Consider the following 22,837-nt stretch of genomic DNA (forward strand, 5'->3'; position numbering starts at 1 on the left):
TAGCATTTGATAAACTTCTGGCACTCCTCTCATTGAATAACTCCTCATGTGTGAATGTAGAATGCAAAATACTCATTCAGTTTATCAGCTACCTGAGCATGATCATCAATAGTCAACCCATCTATGTTAAGTGGTCCAATCTGATTCATCCCTTTCCTTCTAGAGTTTAAATAAGTAAAGAACTTCTTGCCATTTTTCTTTGCATCCTTTGCCAAGGATTTCTCATAATCTGCCTTTGCCTGCCTAACCTCCTGTGTGACTTGATTACAGACTAGTTTTTATCTGCCATAGGCTTCTGTGTCACCTGATACTTTATGCATCCCATACATTCTTTATATGCATCCCATACATTCTTCTTCTCCGCCACTAGCCTCATTAATACATCTGACATCCATTTAGGCCTAAACCTTGAACAGTATTTCTTAGTTTGAATGAAAAGCCTAGTAGCCTACAAAATTAAGTCCTTCAAGGCTTCCCATTTAGAATTCACTGTTGGTAACATCATTAGTTGATCTCACTGTACAGAATGTAAAAACTGTCTGAGATGTCTGTAGTCACCTTTACGAAAGCAAAAGCTCTTCCCTTTAGCCTTGATGGTAGTTACATCTTTAAATAATTCCCACATCAGTACATTGTAATCACTGTTGCCCAGTGGTTCCTTTATCTGCAGATTCTTAATGCATGAAGAATCACTACTGATAATCAGATCAAGCGTATTACTTCCTCTGGTTGCCTCTCGAACATGTTGCTGTAGAAAACAGTTATCCAATAAATCTAAAAAAGTCTTGCTAGTGTGCGAGTGACCAACCCACAAGTTCCAGTCTTAAAATCTCCCATTATAAGACATTCTGATTTACTGGCCCACTATTTCTCTGCTCATTATACTCCTCAGATTCATTAGGCCTATAACACACACCTACTCTCATTTTTCCTTTCCCAGTGCTTATTCCACACCAAACAGACTCAACACTGCATTGTCCACCAGCATCAATTGGATGCACTTCCTTAGATTTTGTGTTTCTTAACTAACAGCATAACCCCTCCTCCCTTTCTATCCTGTCCATCCTTCCTATACACATTGTACTCCCCAAATTCCAACTCTGCACTGCCTATATCTGTGTGACACCATGTCTCTAATATCCAAACATCTGCCTTTGATGTCCTGACTAGTACTTCAAGCTCATCAAATTTATTGGTGTACATGCATACATGTTCCTGCTCCTAGCCACCCTAACACAGCCCATGTATTTACTTTTTCCACTATGACTCCCAGCAGTCCTGGAAATCTCCATTACCTTGCTTTCCAGTCTGTTACCCATTCTAATAGAAGCAGTGCAAGAATCACTTTTGCCTCTGCCTGTGGCCACTGTTAACCTTTTAGTCTGTGTATCCCCCCCAACTTTCAATCATTTTTACTTTAACAAGATTTATTTGGCATTATTTTTAACTATTTTATATTTATATACTTATTATTTATGTTTGAATTTTATTCCTTCCTTTTGTTCTCTGTCAGGTCGGCTATGATGTATATGTGTCGACATATACATCGTAATAAAAACAGAGACCCTGCTTATTGCAGTGGCTCCTACGGTTTTGGCTGCTGACCCTATGAAGTAGTAGTTAAAGTCGACCCACTACTTTAGGTACCATCATTATTATCATTATTATGTTAATCTAATTTAATTTCAGGTTATCTCTTTTACCTTGCTAGCATTCTCACTTTTTTTCATGGTAATTACAATTGACAGGTCAGCACCCCTACCCAATATGGAAAATAAACATTTGTCTATATATATAGACAAATGCACACACACACACACACACACACACACACACACACACACACACACACACACACTTGCAAAAGGATTAGATAGTAGTGAAACTTAAGAGCAGCATACTGTTTCAGCATATCTATTTCAGCAGTAGTGTGATATAGGCATAAATGACTTCTCAAATATTTTGCAAAATGTGTGTCGTGTAGACTATCATAGATTGTGAGCTCAGATAAAGGTTACTTTTTTTATACCAGTAAATTAGAAATATTTTAAGATTTTTTTTGATATTTTAACAAATGTTTGATCACTTTTTTTTTTTTTTTTGAATAGTACTAGGAATAGAATGTAAAAGAAGATTACTTGAACTCCTATAGGACTAAGATAGTTTAATGAAATAATTATTACTGAAGAATGGAAATCATTATTTCTATCTCAATAATAGATCTACTTCTGATTACAGTTTAAAAATTCAATATGTGTATATTATTTCTTATTTGTATTTTATTTATGTTTGTCTTTGTACATTTTGGTCAGGGACATAAAAGCTGGAAATATTCTTCTGGGTGAAGATGGAATAGTGCAAATTGCAGGTAAATATTTTATGACTAAAATAACTGCAAAGAGATACCACAGTTGAAAAATAAATTAATTTTTTTGCTTACTTATCATGCTGCAAAATAAATGATTATTCTCTTATACAGGGGGTCCCTGGTATTCTAGCCCCCGAAATTACGAGGATTTGAAAATTAAAGAATTAAAGGAAACCCTTGAGAAAATTGACCAAGCACTTGAACATTTTTGCGGGAAAACCCTCTTCAAGATTGTGCAGCAAAAATTAAGTGCGAAATTAAAGACATAACTAAATGCTATGATGCAATTTTATCTGAAAAAATACGGCAAAAAACACCAAACAACTCTGGATTCATTCATTATTTGTAAAACTGAAAACTAGTGTAACTTCAGTTAAACTTTACTTACTTAACCCTACATTGTTCAACATAGTACAGTAAATCCCCGTGAATAGTGGGGGTTACGTTCCTGAGAAATGCTGCGAATACTGAAAACGCGAATACTGAGTTATGGCTCCCATAGTAATAAAGGGGTTCCGTTCCAAAGTATGAAATATATAAGAAAAACTAGTCTAAAATTTTGCCTATGTATGTATTATATGTGCCCTCATAATGACTATGTACATAGTGAAATGCAAACATATGGCATCGAAATGAAAATAAGAAACAATTTAATATTAAATGTAATATTTATTAGAAATTTCAAACAAATCTTTCAAACCAGTGCCTTTGCTAGCTAAAAAATTTATCCCGCCAGTGCTATCACCCATTTCGCTAAAGTGTTGATAAAGGAGTTTTGCATTTTCATGAATGATGAGTGAACTTAACGGAATTTTAGTTTGAGTTTGGTCTTCTATCCACAGATTTAAAGCCTTTTCCATTTTTTCTAATTTAACATCACGAGTTACAGAGCAAATTTTTGAAGCAATTAGCGCGTTTTCACAGACACTACGGCGGATTTTTTTCTTCCGATTTTTTGATTGATTGTACCGTTGACTCATTGATTTTATAATATTCTGCCACTGAGGAGACACTTTCACCATTAGAAATTTTGTCTAATAATTCAATTTTATTCGGTAATGTCATCACCTTTGATCTTTTCACATTTCCCTTGTTATTCGTAGCCATATTTTTGTATGGGTTAGAAAGAACTTGTCCACAATAAAGTCACTTTCTTCTGTTAACACACTCGAAAAAGTCTGTTTTACACTGCAAAACGGTAGATTTATCACTTTTGTAAGCATATAAATTTATTCAATTTATAAGCATATAAATTAAAAGCAAACGACGAAACTTTCCATGACAAGCGTATAGCCCACACACTGAACAAGGATTAGCGAGAAACATCCATGCTGGGATTTTGTCGCCCCTCTCCCCCCACCCACTGACTGCTGTTTTGACTGGGAAAGATGATTTTAGCCACGCCCATGTTTTTTTATGGCGGAAAATGTTCACGGCGCTTTAAAATTCACATTTTTTTAGGTTTCATTTTATATTAAATCAGCGACTGCAAAACCGCAAATACAGATACCGCGAATAGCGGCGGTTTACTGTATAATAAAAAAAATGTGTAATAAAATTAGTTTCATTCTTCAGTTTCTTCAATCCATTTTTTATTATGTACAAGTATATAATACACATTACGAAAATTTTGTCCCCGTTTTAAGTGGAATTTTCTGGAACCAGTTATTCTCGGGTAATGAGGACCCCCTGTACCAATTTAGCAAAATATGAATTAATAATAAAATTATTTTATTGCAAATATCTATGCTTACAGTTATCAATTATTAAAAGCACACAGTGATATTTTTAAAGTGTATTTGTTTTCTGTATGACAATGAATGTAAGATGGTAATTTAAATAATAGCTCATATTTTTATTTTGCAAAAAATTTTTTCTTCTAATGCTGGAGAACAATTTTGGTAATACATTTCCGAGACTCCAACTAGCAGTAATTTTTAGTTTATTGTATAAAGCTGGCTTGGTGTTTGTAACTCCTTAGCCATTCACTTCATTTATTGTCTCTGTCCCAAGTGTGTGTGGACTGGCTGTCGTGAGTTTGATAGGGGTGGATGCTGTGGAGTCTGTTGGTGTAAGCCATATGGTGCGAGGAAGCCTGAGGCTTTTGCTGCACCAGCCAAAAAAAAAAAAAAAATTCAGAGAGAGAGAGAGAGAGAGAGAGAGAGATGGCCTTAGTTGCTAATACTCCTAAAAACCAAACAACCCTGGGGGGTGTTCAGAATATTGTTTATGCAGAGAAATATATATTTATATTTTTTTAGAGGTTTACAAATAATCCTTTACATTCAGTATTCTGTTAGGCATTTAAACTAAAAATATTTTTTTAGAGATTTGTCATCAATGTGAATCTTTAGTATAGGACTATCTGTATATCCTTAGTGTAAGACTAGCTTCTGTGATAGTTTCATCCAACTTTGTGGCATGATTTTCTGACCCACATGATTAAAGAGAAGTTGCAATCCTGCAATTAATGTTCTTGTTTATACTCCAGTACGACCATCAGCTCAGAGGAATTTACTACAGTAAATTATGAATACAGTTGAAGGAGTTTACTTATGTATGGGTTAATGCACACACTTCTTGATGCACAATGAAGTGAATTCCAATCTGAGGTTCAGCTCCGATATCTATAATTTTGTTGGTTATTCTACCCATAAGCCCAATATTTTTACCAATCATATTTTTTGCACTGCCAGTTGTGACTCCTGCCAGGTTTTTAATATTAATCCTAATCCTAATTTTTCAATAGATTGACAATTTTCAAAACGATTTTCACCTGTAGTTGTTCTGTGCATACTTTGTACATCAGCTAAATCTTAAATTATCATTAATTCCGTGTATGAAGATAAGGAGTTGGACTGTGTCCTTTACATCGATATTGTCACCCAGTGATACACTAAAATATTTCATTTGTTTTATGATTTCCAAAAGTTGTTGGAACAAATTCTTTCCAATATCTTCTACTCTTTGCATAATTGTTTGTCGAGACAAACTAATATCTTGTATCATTGCTCGTTTCTCTGGACAAATTTCTTCCATAGCTTTTAAAAACATTTAACAAATTCACCATTGCTGAACGGTTTACTTTCAAAAGCAATCAAATGCTCAACTAGATAACTGGCACTTACAGCAGATAAATTTGTTGACCGATACGTTTTCAATGTGTTGTTTTTTTTGTTTTTTTTGGCTGATGCTATATAAGCTTTGCTTTCTTGCATCATATGCCCTGCTAATGCTGTTTTAATGTTTTTAAAAACTGTAAATGTGTATAATCATATAATTTTGCTTTTTAAATTTTTTTAAAAACCAAATTATATACTTTTTTTTATTTAGTCAATTTTTTTATTTTATTTTGTTTAGCTCTTTTGTTTATATACTTTTTTGGTGCAGAAACATATTTTAAGGTTACTTGTGATTTAACTGTCTTAAACTTGAACTTGGTGCTTCGTGGCCTAAGATACCAATATGCCATAAAACAACAAACCATCCAGCTGTTACTTGTTTTTGAAAGATTTTTTATTGTTTGCACATAGTAAAGACAATAACACAAAACGTAGTATTCACTATGCTGAGGGAAGTAAGATAACGTGGTTTAAAATTTTGCACGCTGTGAAGTGTGCCAAATTTGAATTATTTTAAAATAAACCTGAAAACGGAAGTAACTAATTGTGTTGCATATACAGGGTGTTTCAGTTAAACGTTTCAGAACTTCTAAGAGGGGTAGAGTACATCCTGACAACTCGAAATCATATAGTAATGTGGGGTCGGAAATGCTTTCCTGAAGCGGTGTTGTACACAGAAGCACCATAAAGAAAAGAGACCGTAATTGAGAAATCGTTTTAATAATACATGAAAAGAAGCAAAAGGTACATGGATTAAAGTAAGTGTTCGAAGTTTCTTCCACGGGCTACAATGCACGCCTCGCATCTCTGACGTATGGACATCCGAACATTCTGAAATACTCCAGGCAGCGTGTCCAGACACAGCAACCGGAGGATTATGCACCTCGTATTGCTTTCGCACAGTGGTACCTTGGAAAATGTGCTACAAATCCCCTTTTTCCTGCTGAAGTGTTGTTTTCCGATGAGGCATCCTTCACAAGGGAAGGAATTTTCAACACGCATAACGACCATATCTGGGCGGTCGAGAATCCGCATGCAATACGACATCGTGCAGCACAGATTCGATTTTCGGTCAATGTATGGGCCGGTATTATGGGAGATCACCTCATCGGACCTTACCTGTTACCGTGTCGTCTAACCGGACCTATCTACTTGATCTTTCTGCAGCAAGTATTGCCACAACTTTTGAGAGATGAACAGATTTCTGCATCGACGCAACAGACAATGTGGTTCCAACACGATGGAGCCCCTGCCCATTATAGCGGAGATGTTCGTAACTACCTAGATGTCACATTTGGTCAACAGTGGATCGGACGTGGTGGTCCCGTGCGTTGGCCTGCTCGGTCACCCGACCTATCATGTCTTGATTTTTATTTCTGGGGTCATATGAAATAGCTAGTTTATGGCACCCCTGTTGACAATGCTGAGGAGCTGGTTGCAAGATAGGTGCAATATGGCCTTTGTAGCTTTTGCACCAGAAAAATCCAAGCACAACAACAACTGGTTGCAAGAATCGCAGTAGCTGCCGAAGAAATTCGAAATTCGCCTGGAGTATTCCAGAATGTTCGGATGTCCATGCGTCGGAGATGTGAGGCGTGCATTGTAGCCCGTGGAAGAAACTTCGAACACTTACTTTAATCCATGTACCTTTTGCTTCTTTTCATGTATTATTAAAACGATTTCTCACTTACGGTCTCTTTTCTTTATGGTGCTTCTGTGTACAACACCGCTTCAGGAAAGCATTTCCGACCCCCACATTGCTATATGATTTCGAGTTGTCAGGATGTACCCTACCCCTCTTAGAAGTTCTAAAACGTTTAACTGAAACACCCTGTATAATGTTTTATTTTGGTTTTTAATATTTATATACATAATATGCAGAGTTATATATGTTAATATGTGAGCATGTTTGAAATTTTTCACTCTTGACATTCTTTTAAACTTTAAAATAAAAGAGAATATGAGAATGACCCTTTCTGTTTTGTCAAAGATATTTTTTTTTGCAACTTTTAGCAAAATTAAATTTTTTTTTAATATTGCTAAAATGTGGAAAACATTTTAATTTTTTATTAAACTTAATTTATATTCAATAAGTAATGCAATCTATTAAGTAAATGAAATATTCTACAATGAAAAAATGTTTTTAAATAGTGCCAATATTACATTTCTGATTGAAATTAAATATTAGCACTATTTAAACATGGTTCAAAGACACCCAAAACATTTTCAAAACACTGGACATCAGTCAGATGATCCACTACCATTTTTGCTACGTTTTGGACACTGCTACCACCAAGTTAAAAGATTGGAGTCTAAATATGTTTTGGCTTTATTTGTAGATTTCTCCAGCAACATTTGATATGTCGATGGCAGCTTGCTTTCTTGCAAAACTTAATGTCCAAAATGGTTTCTTGGCCTCGATCTTTGAAATTTTGTATTACAGATTACTTTTTTTTTTTTTTAAGACAAAGATTTGAGAAAACTGTTTCTAACAGCATATGTGGATGACATATTTAGTATTTGTGACTGGAGAATCACAAAGAAATTGAAGATCATGTTTCCTCATTTATGGGAGTTTTGAATAAATGTTATGATATTAACTTTTTAGTTGTGGCATGGATGCCAATAGTCATCCATCATATTTTAAGTTGTCAATAAATGATACTTGCTGGTGTGAGGCAATAGCTTCTCTAATATATAGTTTTCATGTGAGTCTAAGTCAGCTGGTGGTCAGTTGGAGTAATTAGTGTGCTGATTGACCTGGAGGAATAATAGTCATCCATAAGGCTAATAAGCATATTTTGATTGCAGTTTTATTTCACATTGTGGCTTTCTTATTCATTGTGCAGTCAGGCAGTTATGCTCTTCTCATCTTGATATGATCTCGGTTTTGGTTTGGATTTTAGTGTGTTGCTTTTGTTCGTTCTTATTTTATTTGTGTGCAAATGGATTTTGTCATATGTTTTAAAAGAAGTGTGTTGTTTGGTGATTTTAGTGCTGAGAGAGAAGTAGTATTATTATTATTACAGTAGATAAATGAATGTGACAAATAAACTAAATTCTGGAAAGAGATTATATTGAAGCTAACAATATCAAATGTAGTGAACATGATTCTGAAACTGATCAGGAAATAGATGAGAGTTGACTCATAGGATGGCAATGAAAGGCGAAATGCAGCAGCAGCAGCTTTATTTTATTGGTGCTTTCAGATGCAGGCAACGAAATATGTTATGTGATAACTCCAATGGTTAGTGGTATTGAAGTGAGTTTGAAGTAAGGATTTGAATTCACTCACTCACTTCTCAAACTGTTTATCCTTAACAATGAAAAATATTCAATAAAGGACAATTCAATAATTCAAAAATATGGGCTGTAATCATAATAGCATTTTAACAAAAATCAGCTCCTTTTTAATCTAAATTTCTTGTTTTATTTTGCCTGTGTGTTCTGTTTCTGTATTTTTACTGTAATATAATGCAGCTATTATAAAAGAAATATTTTAAAATATAGTACTCATATCTTGGAAACCAATATCTTTACTCTTTGTTCAGTGCACACAAAATACAAATATTCAATCAATAATGATCATTCAGTGATTCCATAATGAACATTCTGTTAGTGATGCTCTACTGATTAATGTGTCAATGATATTGTACTGATTAATATAATAATCATCATCAATGCAAATATTCTATCAAAGTTGAACATCAATTGATTATTTGTAAGGAACTTCAAATCTGTTTATAGGTTCTCTAAATAGATCAATAAGGACATCCATTATATCACACGGTGAAAAAAAAAAATCTGTAAGCATAAAAATGAATTTTAAATTGAACAATAGTCAGCTGGGCCACACCACGACTGAAGGGTTAACAAGCCATTGGTATTAAAATAAATCTAATGATGGTAACAGGAAAGTTTAGTCAAATTATAAGACCACTTGTAAAATTCAGTACCACTTTTGTGCCTTATGTGACTACAGTCAAATATCTAGGAATTTATATGATGAATAGTGGTCATTTTTACCTGATCTTAAGTACTAAGAGATGTAATTAAGATTGTATTCTCAAACTTAAGTAGGATAGCAAGAGTTGATTGGGAGTGAGAGGCAGATCCTTGAACATTATCTGTGGTTGTGTTTTTTTATTATAATAATGATTTAAGCAGCTCTTACACGGGGAAGGGAGGGCAATGAATGTTCTTATTAGTAGAAATTTAATAGTGGGACAGAGGTGTGTTAGTGGTAATAAGTAAAGCATATAAAACGGTATCGAGCGACGGCTTGGAAGTTCTAACAGGGAAAATGCGTAGATTTGATAAATGCTAAAAGAAACTGAGGAGATGAACTTAAGTGAATTGTGATTCTAATCCTGTTATAATATATGGAACTGGTATGTTCAAAAATGAAAAGTTGCATCTCCAAGCTGAGCTAGAAATAAAATGGCAACAAAGATTATGAGAAGGATCACCTGACCTATGGAGTAATTTCAAATGTTTCAACTAATGTTAATGTGAGACCCTTCTTAATATTTAGCATCTCTGGTATGAACTTTCTGACTAATCATAGTAATTTTAATGACAAATTGAATAGTCTTGGTTTAGTTGAAAGCGTTGTGTATGGAGAAAGAGAGGATTCTATATGTGCTAAAAATGCATCCTCTATGTGAAGATCTTAGGAATGATTTCCTCAAAGGACACTAGAAAATCATTTTTTAAATAAAGAAAAACTTCTTTTATAAATAATTTTGCAGTGTATGCAGACGATGATAAAACAAAGAAGTTGAATAAAAATGATAGCAGGGCCATATACATCTTTGAGGCTGGGAATGGGCAACTACTAGAGTGCAGTAGGCTAAAGTGGTCAGACTTGTTTCATATACAGTAGAACCCTATTAAGAAGTTTTTCAAGGGAGTGGAGGTTTAGAACAACTTCTTAGAAGGGACAGTGTCATAAGGGTATTAAATACTAACTACACAAATGAAAATGAAAAGATACACATACATAAGTTAAAAATGATTTTTAAGTACTATTTCAGAATTTAAATATTTTACTCTGCCTATGAGAAACATTTTTAAACTGAGATTTCCAATTGCTTAACATTCCATTAATTAAACTCATTACTTCAAATACTAAAATTTAATAAAATTAATAAATTTTATTGATTAATTGATAATACTGTATTAAGCTATCTAGTTTTATGTTATACCTTATGCTATCAATTTGAGATATACAGCAGACTCGATTTACCGGGATCAGATTAACCAGGACACTTCAAGACTCCAAATTAAAAAATAAATAAATAAATCAACCAGAAATCATAAAATTCGAGTAATAACTAGAATAGGTATAAACAGATATTTTGCAAGCCATAAATAAGTGACAAGAAGTGGCATTATAAGTCGTCATTGGGAGATTAATGTGTCTTATCTTGCAACACCCAATTTCTTCACACCTGCTGCAAACAAAACAAAAAAACAATGTTTAGTTTGTTTTAGTGCGTCGCGTCGAGTGTTGTGTTCCGTCGCACCGCAAAAGGACAAATTTTGTTTTGATATTTATGTCAGGGATGTCAATTTTTTTTTTTATGGTAAATATATATATTTTTTTTTGTTCAGAAATTGTGAAAATGATGAGTAAACGCAAAACAGTTGCGCTTTCAGTTAAACAAAGACTTGAAGTTATTCAAAAGTTTGAAAAATGGTGCATACATACGGCACAAAAGTGGTACTGAATTTTACAAGTGGTCTTATATTTTGACTAAACTTTCCTGTTACCATCATTAGATTTATTTTGATACCAATGGCTTGTTAACCCTTCAGTCGTGGTGTGGCCCAGCTGACTATTGTTCAATTTAAACGTAAAAAATAAAGGGAAGCATCGTATTGGACACATGAGTAGTACGTGGTAAGTTTTTAAAAAAATTTTTTTTTTAGGATTGTAAAATTAAAAAAAAATAAAATAAATAAGCAATCAATAATGACGATCACGGCACGCACAAATGAGATCAGAGTAACGAGCAAAAAAATAGGAAAGAGAGGATTCTTATAATTATTTATGGTTTTTTTTTTTTTTTTTATGACTGAAGATTTCAGTGAAAAGGGGGGCACACACATCACCATAATGTAAAAACCCACAGAATTCAAGCTATCGGTATTATCACAAATGCAATACGATCGAGTTTACTACCCATTTATAATAGATTGCATTAACAGAAATGCCCAATAAAACGGAAAGTGCAAATTGTTTTTTGTTGACCTCCAGAAATGTGCTTTGGTAAAATGTGAGCTCGTGCTGGGTGATAATAGTGAGTTTTCGCCTTAACCCTGTGAAGTTCTTTACAGAACATTTCGTTTCGACTGTTATCATGGTGCCGACTAAGAGAATAAGTGACAGTGGTACTAGTAAATGTACCAACAAAAGGAAAGCAATCGATTTGGATCAGAAAATTAAACTAATAAGAATGTATGAAAATGGTCAAACATTAACAAATATCGCGTTGAATTCAGATTTGTCAGTAATAATATAGTAGCAATATGTTACTAGCCATTCCCGAGTTACATAAAACTTGACTAAGTAAGAAATCCTGGAACATATCTTAGGGTAAATTAATTATCTGGGATTTGTTTTTTACCATCTGTCCCGGAAAATCGAGAGTCTACTGTACGTTATGCTATTTCATATCGATCTAGTATCAACCATGGCGACAAGTTCAACTATATTGGCACCAACACTGTCTAGTTAAATTTAAAAAATAAGCTAATAGACACTAGTAAACTTTAGTAGAACCACAATTCTATAAAGAATTGTGTTTCCTAAACGGTAAGCATTCGAGGAATTAATCTTGGAAACTACTAGGCTTTTCATACCAACTAAGAAATACTGCTTTAGGTTTACACCTAAATGGCTGTCAGATGAACTAATGAAACTTGTGGCATAGAAGAAAAATGCATGGGATGCATATAAATTATCAGAAGACATAGATACCTGTGGTAGATATAAGATAGTCTGTAATCAAGTCACAAAGGGCATTGGGCAAGCAAAGGCAGATTACGAGAAATCTTTGGCAAAGGATGCAAAGAAAAACAGCAAAGAGTTCTTTACTTATCTAAAGTTTAGAAGGAAAGGAATGAATCAGATTGGTCGACTTGATATTGATGGTTCGATTGTTGAGAATTCTGCTCAGGTAGATGACAAACTGAATAAGTATTTTACATCTACATTCACACACGAGGAATTCTGTGTGGAGACTAGAAGCTTATCAAACTCTAACAGGGATTTAAATGATTTTGTAATAACTGAGAGCAAAGTGGAGGAGAAATTGCTGAAGTTACACATAAGGAAGGCACTGAGATGAATCGGAACTGTCCAGTTATATTAAAGGAGGCGGAAAAGGAAGTAGGCAGGCCCTTAGCCATGATTATGAGGGCATTCTTGGAAATGGGATGTCCTCACAGACTGGAGATGTGCAAATGTATCCCTAATTCACAAAGGGGATCGAATGGTGACATGAGTAATTACAGACCTGTCAGTTTAACTTCTGTTCTGGGAAAAATAATGGAGTAATGGTTAAAGAAGCACTGCAGGATCATTTAGACAAGACTGCAGTTATAGTTCAGATGCAGCATGGGTTTGTTAAGGGGAAGCCTTGTCTGACCAGTTTGATTGGATACTATGATGTGCGCCGACCGGGCTAGCCAGGTAGGTAAAATGCCTGCCTGGCAACCCAAAGGTCGCGGGTTCGAATCCCGCCGCGGGCTTGGATCAAAGTACTGCAAAAACCTTGGGAGGTGCATTATGGCCACAGAAGCTGATGCGCCAGCAACTACAAAAAAAAAAAAAAAAAAACACTGTGGTCACAAAGGAACTGGATGCAAAAAATAATTTTGATATCATATACTTGGATTTTAGAAAATCTTTTAATACTGTTGCACATGGAAGACTACTGTACAAATTGGAGCAGTATGGCATTAAGCACAACTTTCTGCAATGGGTAAAAGGATGGTTGAGTGGCAGAAGGCAGAGTGGTAATCAATGGACAATGCTTTTCAGGCACTAATGTTATTAGTGGAGTTTCCTGGGGTTCTGTGTTGGGCCCATTGTTGTTTTCTGTATTTATCAATGATATTGATGAAGGTATATCAGCTTTAATATCTGAGTTTGCAAACGATACAAAGGTTGGTAGTAAGAATTGTACGCTACTGCAACAGGATCTAGAAAAGTTCAGCAAATGGGCTGAGAGGTGGCAACTGAAGTTTATCATTGACAAATGCAAAGTACTGCATATGAGTAGCAGTAACCCCAGAGTAACATACCAACTGTGTGGTACTAACTCAGAAGTGGTGTATGAAAAAGACCTGGGGGAAATTGTGCAGTCAGATATGAAGTTTTCAAGTAGTTCAAAAAGGCTGCAATAGGAATTTTGCTAGCAAGGATCAGGAGGTGATTATCCATTTGTATAAGGCAATGGTCAGGCCACACCTTGAGTACTGCATACAGGTCTGGAGGCTTCACTTTAGAAAAGATGTTAAGCTACTAGAACAAGTATAGAGAAGGCAACAAGATTGGTGAGGAGAACAAAGGGTTGTTGTTACCAAGATAGGCTCAAGTTCTGCAAATTGTAGCCTCTCTTGACTAGGCACCTGAGAGGATCTGATTGAGGTGTATTAGATTTTGAAGTGTTTGAGCAAGCTCGTTGCTGATGCAATTCTTCTTTCTGCTCAGGTTCCACACCTGGAAGGAGTATAAATTCAAATTGAGGAAAGATAGTTGTAGGATAGAGGTGTGGAAATTTGCCTTTAGGTAGTGGGTGATTGATTGCTTGAACAAACTTTTGGAGTAACTGGATCGGTGAAACGGGAAGGGTTTTATTTATTTTATTTTATTATTATTTTTTTTTTTTGCTGATGCTATATAAGTTTGCTTTCTTGCATCATATGCCTCTACTAGTGCTAATGCTAAAGATTTCAAAATTATGAAAAAGATATAATGAGAATTAAAAGAAAAAAAAATCAATTATGGTAATTTTATTTATTTTTTTATGAAAACCACAAACACGAGAGGTATTAGAACCTCTTAGTACCGTGCTTGGGTTGGAGGTTGAGAAGATGAAAGAATTTATTTGTTGACATTAGACACTAACTTCTGTGGACTGTAATTTTCAGAAAATACGTATGAAGGAAGGTTGTTCCAGAAAACGGCAGTTGAATGATTAAACGAGGAAAATAAAAAGTTGGTTCTGCGAGTTTGAAGTTGGACAGTAAATGGATGTTGGTTGCTGGCGGCACGTGTTTGGACTGTTTTGAAAGAGAGAGGGAATTAAAGAAGCTAATTCAGAAGAACAGTGCCCATGGAAGTATCTGTAGAAGAGGTATGCAGCAGAAACAGTACGCCTACGAGACAGCAAGTGGAGAGATTCTGTTAGAGATGAGTCATTAATTAACCTAACTACCCTTTTCTGAATGGAATCTAGAAGCCTGAGAGAGCTTTTAGAAGTCAGGTTAATCCCCAAAAGAGATATATCATTTTGCCTAGAAATCAGAAGGTCACCAAAGATAAGCATAGGAGCAGAAGAATCCTTTTTGCGAGATATAAGACAAGACTGAGTTTTAGAAGGATTGAAATCAACTAAGTTGTCTTTGCCCCACTGGAGAATTTCCTGGAGATTGGCATTTAAGGAATTTGTAGTGGATATTTGCGAAGTTGAAGCTGATTGAGCAGGGCAAAGTTTCTCAAAATGGAAAGTGGAATGTATTTTTCTATCATTGGCAAAACTATGGATAGGATTTCCAGTCAATGGAAGAAGGTCATTAATATACAAGAGGAAAAGAGTGGGAGAAAGAACTGAACCTTGGGGAACACCAGCATCAGTGGAGAAGTTAGACAGAGAGCCATCTACCATCACCCTCAATGAACGATCAGAGAGAAAACTGAATAATGAATTACAAAAAAACAGTTGGCAAACCATAAAATGGAAGCTTGTTTAGAAGACCATTAGGCCAAACACGATTGACAACCGACGAGATGTCACGAGCAACTGCTTGTGTTTCACCAAACTTTTCCATTGAATTTGTCCATAACTGAGTAACATAAGCCAGAATATCACCAGTGGATCAACACTGACAGAATCCATACTGGCAATCGTTGATCAGAGGGAAGGTTTACAGGTAGTTTGAGTTGGCGATTAATTGATTTCTCCATTACTTTAGAAGAGTAGAAGTAATTGCAATGGGAAGATAATTGGATGGGAGGGATTTGTTACCCTTTTTAGGAACTGCCTGGATATGAGCAAATTTCCAAGCAGAATGAAAAAAACCTTTGGAATAAGAAAGTGAAGAAAGGTGGCAAAGAACAGGAGTAAGTTCAGGAGCACAGGTTTTGAGAACAAGTGGAGAAATACCATCAGGACCTGGAGTTTTCTTAGCATCAAGATCTGTCAAAATCCTTCTGACATCCTTTTGACGGAAGACTACAGGAGGCATTGAATGGAGCGTATTGGGAATGGTGGGAGGTGTTTTTCCAAGATCATTAATGCATGAGTTGGAAGAAAAATGGGATGCTAGCAGGTCAGCTTTATCCTTGGCAAGTGACAACAGAACCATCTGGTTTTGACAGGTGGGAGCAGAGATGAGCAGAAAAGTTGCGGCCAAGGTCTCTTGCCAAAAGCTTGCTGCTAATGCGCCATAAAAATTTTAAACCTAAGCCAAAAGCTTTGGCCAGAGACCAGAATGCTTGGCTACATTTGGGCAAGAAGCAAGTTTTTTACTTTGTCTGTTCAAAATCTAGTTTTCACTGATTAATAGCTGCTTTACAATTATTGCGAGCTTTGGTGTAGGCAGAAAATGAAACTGAAGAATTGGAAACAAGCCAATTACGATATGCAACGTTCTTCTCTTGAACAGAGGCGCCTCCATAGCCAGGTGGTAAAGAGCAACAGTGCGTAGCACACACGCTTCTTGATTACACCGGGGTTCGAGCCCATCACCACCAAATATGGAGGATGCAGAAAGGTCAGGGAATGACCACTGCATATTCCCTGAGCAATATGGCCTTAGTTGCTAATGCTCCTAAAAACCAAATAACAACAAATAACAATAACAATCTCTTGAACAGCCTTTCCACATTTATTGGAAAACCAAGGCTTAGATAAAGGAAGAGATTTTAAAGTGGTGTGTGGAATAAAGGATTCCATTCCTACAAGAATAATTTCACTGACATGATCTAAGCAAATGTTGACATCAGAAGTTTTGAAACAGTAATCTGATCAAGGAAAAGAAGGAAAGAAAACTCACAAGTCATCCCATGTTGCATTCTTGTAATGCTAAACAACATGAGGTTGGGAATAGCTATGAGATAAAGGCTCCATTAGAGAAGAGACAATCACTAAGTTGTGATTGTGACAATCACTAAGTTGTGATTGTGACAATCACTAAGTTGTGATTGTGACAATCACTAAGTTGTCTAAAGGACCGCTCACTTCGACCGTGTACTTAGAAGGGTTGTTTGTGAGAAAATGATCAAGCACGTTGGCTGTATGGTTAAGATTGTCCGATATCCTTCTGGGTAAATGAACAATCTGTGCAAGGTCATTAGTAATTGCAAAAGCTTCAGCATCTTGAACAGTTGCGTCGGTGTGACTAGAAAATGGAAGCCAGCTGGAGTTGTGAACATTAAAATCACCACGGAAAATTGACTCACTGTTACGAATGTTGGACTGGAGAAAGTCATGTTGCAAAGAGAGGAACTCAAACAGCTCCAAGTGATTAGTGGATTTGGGAGAATGGTAGAGTCAGCAGGTGAATTTGACACAATGAGGTAGAGAGATTTTGAGCCAGAGAAGATCGAAGAGAGGAGATTCCAAATTAGTCTCTGACAGGGAATATTGGAACGGACATATGCACAAGTACCACCTTTGAGGTGAAAGGAATCATACAGCGAATAATTTGGGCAGCTGAGATGAGCAGTAGTTGAATCAACTGATATCTGAGATTCTGTCAGAAAAAGCACATGGGGTTTAGCAGACTGCAAGTGGAAATGGATGTCGTTGAAATTAGAATTTAGACCACTTATATTTGTGAAATGAACTAGGAAGTGTTTGGGAGATTTAGATCTTTTTGTAGATAATCTTATTCTATTAATTTGACAATTCATGGTGTATTCAATAGGAAGAGAAAGCGGGGGACATGCTATGAAGTAATGAAATTTTTGGTTATGGCTTAAACATGGTAAGAATATATCCAGATTCTTGACATAACGTGGCCTTGACAATGACCCCCCCCCCCCCCCGCATACACACTACTCTCCAATTACGATACCTCTACTCTGACATTCGGAGGCACCTCCTTAGCTAGGTTGTCAGGAGCGGCAGTGCGTAGCACACACTTCTTGATTAGACCGGGGTTTGAGCCCGTCACCACCAAATACGGAGGATGCGGAAAGGTCAGGGAATGGCATATCCCCGGAGCAATATGGCCTTAGTTGCTAATGCTCCTAAAAACCAAATAACAAACAAACTCTGACATTCACTATACGTCAGAGTAGTGGTAGCAAGATTATGCACTAGCTGATCTGGAAGCCTCCTAATGAGTTATCAATAGGTTCGGTCCGGTGTACTAACTAGCGGCCTGCCCGAGAACACAGTTTTAGAGTTGTACCCTCGGAATGTAAGGAAGATTGGATCTTGCCATGATCTTGGATCATGTAAGGAAGATTGAATGTAAGGAAGATTGGATCTTGCCATCAACACTGATTCAGGAACATCAGGCACACTATAAGTGAATGAATTGGTTCATCATAACCTCAAAAGTCATTAGTCATACTGCATGATGGAAGAGATGGGGAAGGGTTGACCGGAACTTAGCTCTTGGGACTAAACATAGGTTCCACCACTTCAAGCCTCCAATAAGTAAAGTGGTGGTATTGCACCGGTTGATGAGAGTTATCTACTACTTGGTATTGCCTGGTAACCCAGAGGGGCAGCATTCCTCCATGTGGTGTGGGTACCACACCTCGACCCCTGCTTACATTTGTTTAAACCTGGGTGGTCACCCACAGTGTGCTTTTGCATGGAGGTTATACCCAGGATTACTAACAGGGGATTTGGCTGTTACAGACCATCTGGACTTAAACAATTGGGTCCACTTGACTTGAATGTGACCTGAATATCAGTTCCATCAGTGTTTTAGACTCCCAAGTTGCAAGTACAGCTTGTCTGGCCTATCGGAGAGAATGTCTGTAACAACCTCAAGGACGAAGTCATACAAAAAATAACAAAAAAAAGGTTTATAATTTTTTCAAATAGTTATCCAGAGAAGACTTGGTTCAAATATTTTTGGGAGAGCTTCATACAGAATAAGTCAAGTTCCCTAACACATTTCAACACTGATTCAGGAACATCAGGCACACTATGAGTGAATGAATTGGTGCAGTGAAGAAAAGCCACTCTCAGAATGTTGGTACAGCAGACTCATTTCAAGTTCAGACTCAACTATCAGTCATGTTTTCACCTTGATTGTAAATATCTTCAGTACTTTGCAATTCACATACGATAACATCATTGTCTACATGACACGAACGTAATCATGAAAATTTATTGTAAATTCCAAATTACTCTGTAGGTTCTCAAAATCCCTTCCTGTTCATTACTTTCAATAGAACATTTTCTACTATATCATTATATAACCCAGCCTTTTTAAAGGATTTAATTATAACAGTGGGACTCATTGTATCCCATGATGCTGCTAAATAATGCATTGCATCTAACAAAGAAATTTTGAACTTTTCAGTTTTACAAGGGTAAGCAATTTATTTAGAAGGTATTTAGGAAAATGCATCGTTAAAACTGTGATCACTCCCTGATCCATTGGTTGCATAACTGACATGGAATTCCCAAGGAAGAACTCCACAATGGTATCAAATGTTCATTGTTTTTTGGATGAGCAGGGCAGTTATCAACAAATAAAAGAATTTTTCTCTTCTTTATTGCTATCTTTGAATCTAGAGCACTTAAATACTCACCAAAAAGAGCACAAAGTCATCCATGTTGCTTTATTCTTGTACATGGAAGTGTTTTTCATTTCCATGTAAATTTCCGTATTTTCCGTGGTACTTGCAAGACTTAGAATTGGACACACTCATCATACCCATCTGTTCCTGCTACTGGGAGAAGATCCACCCCAGTGTTCATCCTGTGACAGTCAACTTATAGTTAGGCATTTTCTGTGTGATTGTCCTTTATATTCAACCATACAGTCAAACACTTTTCAGTCAGTCTCTAGGCTGAATGTCTCACGTGATTTAACTCATATTCTGGGAAATGATGCAAACACAGAACTTATAATCTATTTAAAATGTATTGGCCTATACAGGAGTATTTAATTTAACATCTACAGCGGTATATTTCGACTAAAACTGAGCAGACACAATTTGGCCTCAGTAGCCCTTGTGTCGTTAAGCCAGATACCAACAACAACATCAGTGTTTCAGTAATTAATGAAAACATTTGCAATAAGTCACTTCCATTATACCAAAATGTTTATTTTTAAATATAAAAAAAATTTCTATATTTAAAAAATGTATTAAGTGGGAAAAATTATTATAATAATACACTGTGTATTCTTTACCATGCTTGTTATGTGGGAAAGCTTTTTACCTGGGAAACTTCTTAGGTGGGAAAATAAATTACAATATATAGAGTTGAAATTGGGAATTAATAAACCAAACCTAGTACAGGGGAAAACTTATGCAGGAATTTCTTATCTGGGTTCTATTGTATTATGTATTTTGCATTATGCTTATTTTGATGTTAGCTTTCTGCATTTTTATAAACAAGAAATTAAAAGTTAGTGAATAAACTGTGTAGATAATAACACAGAATGTTCATTTATTCATATGCTCACTTAGAAACACTAACTGCATTCCCAGTTAATTCATGTTCCTTCGATTTTAACATGACTGATACTAATTCAGATAACCTTTGCTTTAAAAAAATTTAAATGAATTACTATTTGCTTTAACAGAGGTGAATACTTCTGTATTGTATGCATATCATAAAAAACTCATTCCTTTGCCTTAGATTTTGGTGTTAGTTCCTGGTTAGCTACTGGAGGTGATCTATCTCGACAAAAAGCTCGGCATACTTTTGTAGGTACACCATGCTGGATGGCTCCAGAAGTTATGGAACAAGTGAGTTTTATTTTGATATTTTGTACACTACCATACAATTTTAGCAAGTTTTGTTTTAATTGCCTTGTGACTGTTCAAGATTTAAAAAAAAAAAAAAAAAAAATGAATAAATTAATAGTTTCTGATATAAAAATAGCGAATTGCTTAAAGTACAGTACTCACCTTGAATATAATCTGCAATAGTTTTATGAAAAGACTGATGGCCAAATTTAAGGTGGAATGATTAAGGTGGGATGAAATTTAATTTAATTGAATTTTAAAATAAGCGCAAGGAAGCAGAAGTGCACTACTCCGTCCCTGGTTGTCATAAAGTAGAAAATAGTTAATCTGGAACATAAAAGAATTGATAATGCCAACCGCACTGCCTCTCAATTGTACCTGATGCCTTTGGACATGTCTGATTTAAAAAAAAAAAAAAAAAAAAAACACATTGGCATTATTTTTTCTGTTTTATTAATTTAAATTGGCTTAAATTAGCATATTAACTTATTTTCCAGAGTAGCTTTATATTCCTAGTTATGGTACTTAGTTTAAATTTTAACTTAGATAGAAATGTTGTAGGCTATTACTTAATATCGGTAGGGTTATCCAATACACGTGTTTTACACGTTTTGCAGCTCCGGGGAACGGATAGTTTTTTAGCTATATTTAGTGGCTTTACAAACAGATTGTTATATTAAAATATTTTCTATAAGTAGCTTATAGACCTAGTCAAGATCCTTGGTTTATTCTGAATTGAGACAGTGAGATTTTGGAAGTTAATTAATACTTATGTGTCCGTAGACTTACCGTTCGTAACTTGCCTCCATTGTTATACAATACAACATTATATCCCGTACTAGATAGCATTAGCTTAGTATAGTATATAGTATTATAGATAAATAAGTAAAATTTATTAACCTTGTTAAACTTCATTGTCAATTAAATTGATACGAAGTTATGTAACGGAACTTGGAGATAATATTCGATACTAAAAAAAAATATATTGATATATAGTGTTATAACTGCGTTGGGATACAAGTTTAGGGTTATAATTTTGAACTGAAATTGAAATTTTAGTGAAATTATTTTGAAATCATGACTCAGAACAGAGTAGCAAAGCAAAAGGCTCATGCTAATGGGAGTGTTGTGGCTCAGGGGAGAACTGAGGAACAGCAGTTGCCCTCTGAATCACAGCCTTTTAAAATGCACTGCTTGCTTGATGTTTGTGGAGCAATCAGATATGGGACATGATATTGCCATGGAGGATGTCTTTGTGTGTGCGCGATGTAAGGAGTGTGCGGAATCTGGTGACAGGTCAGCATTGTTATGGGCCTATATGAGATCTTGAAGGACAGGGTGAATGCCCTCGAAGGATCTAAATTGAGAGGCTCATCAAGCTCTCAGCTGACCACATCAACGCCAGAGCTTGCACGTGATCATCATGCAACACAGCAGCAACCCCAAGGCAGAATGTGCTGGTCCCACAGGAACTAGTAGTTGTTGGTGACTATTGTCAGGGAAACAAGGAACATGGTATGTAAAAAGGATAGGTGGAACAGGACCAGGGTATGCTGCCAGGGGCAAAGGTTGATGATGTTGTAGAGCGGATATCATCTTTTAAGAACACAAAAGGTGATATTGTTGTACATTGGCACTAATGATATTAAGAGTAGGAGACCGATGGAATACACTTAACAAGTACAGGTCACTGTTGAAAAAAAGCCATGAATTAGGGTTGAATTTGAAAGTGTCTGCAATTCTGCCCAGACACGATAGGAGGGAGTATATGATGAGAGCCTTGTTGATCAATTCGGCCCTGGAAAGATTGTGCAAGGCTCAAGGGGTAGAATTTTTTTCAGCCTGGTCTGTACTTGTTAACAGGAGAGACTGCTTCTACAGGGATGGGATACATTTAAATAGAAAGGGTGCATGAATGTTTGCTGATGCTATCGAGGCAGTGTTAGGTGGGTCGAAAAACTGCTAGCTTTGGGGGGGATACAAGGACTAATAGATTAACAGTAGCCACTGGCAAAAGTGAAAGTGATTCTTGCACTGCTTCTATTGGAATGAGCAGCAGCCTGGAAAACAAGATGCAGGATATTTCAGAGACTGCTGGGAGTTATTGCGGTACAAGTAAACACTTGGGTTGTGTTAGGGTAGCTAAGAATAGGAACAGGTGCATAT

At 35.9% G+C, this 22,837-nt stretch overlaps 1 protein-coding gene across 1 annotated transcript in view; it reads left to right on the forward strand.

Annotated features, from left to right (window-relative positions):
• fray (oxidative stress responsive kinase frayed) overlaps nt 1–22,837 on the forward strand; it is a 501,108-nt gene that overhangs the window by 163,819 nt on the left and 314,452 nt on the right. Inside the window, exons 6-7 of the mRNA XM_090389465.1 lie at nt 2,313–2,368; nt 20,562–20,671. Of these exons, the coding sequence (XP_090245591.1) occupies nt 2,313–2,368; nt 20,562–20,671 (166 nt within the window). The remainder of the gene's footprint in view (nt 1–2,312; nt 2,369–20,561; nt 20,672–22,837) is intronic.

The sequence above is a fragment of the Mastigoproctus giganteus genome, chromosome 1, assembly GCF_048544385.1.
Source record: "Mastigoproctus giganteus isolate SK-2022 chromosome 1, ASM4854438v1, whole genome shotgun sequence".
NCBI classification, from domain to species: Eukaryota; Metazoa; Arthropoda; class Arachnida; order Uropygi; family Thelyphonidae; genus Mastigoproctus; species Mastigoproctus giganteus.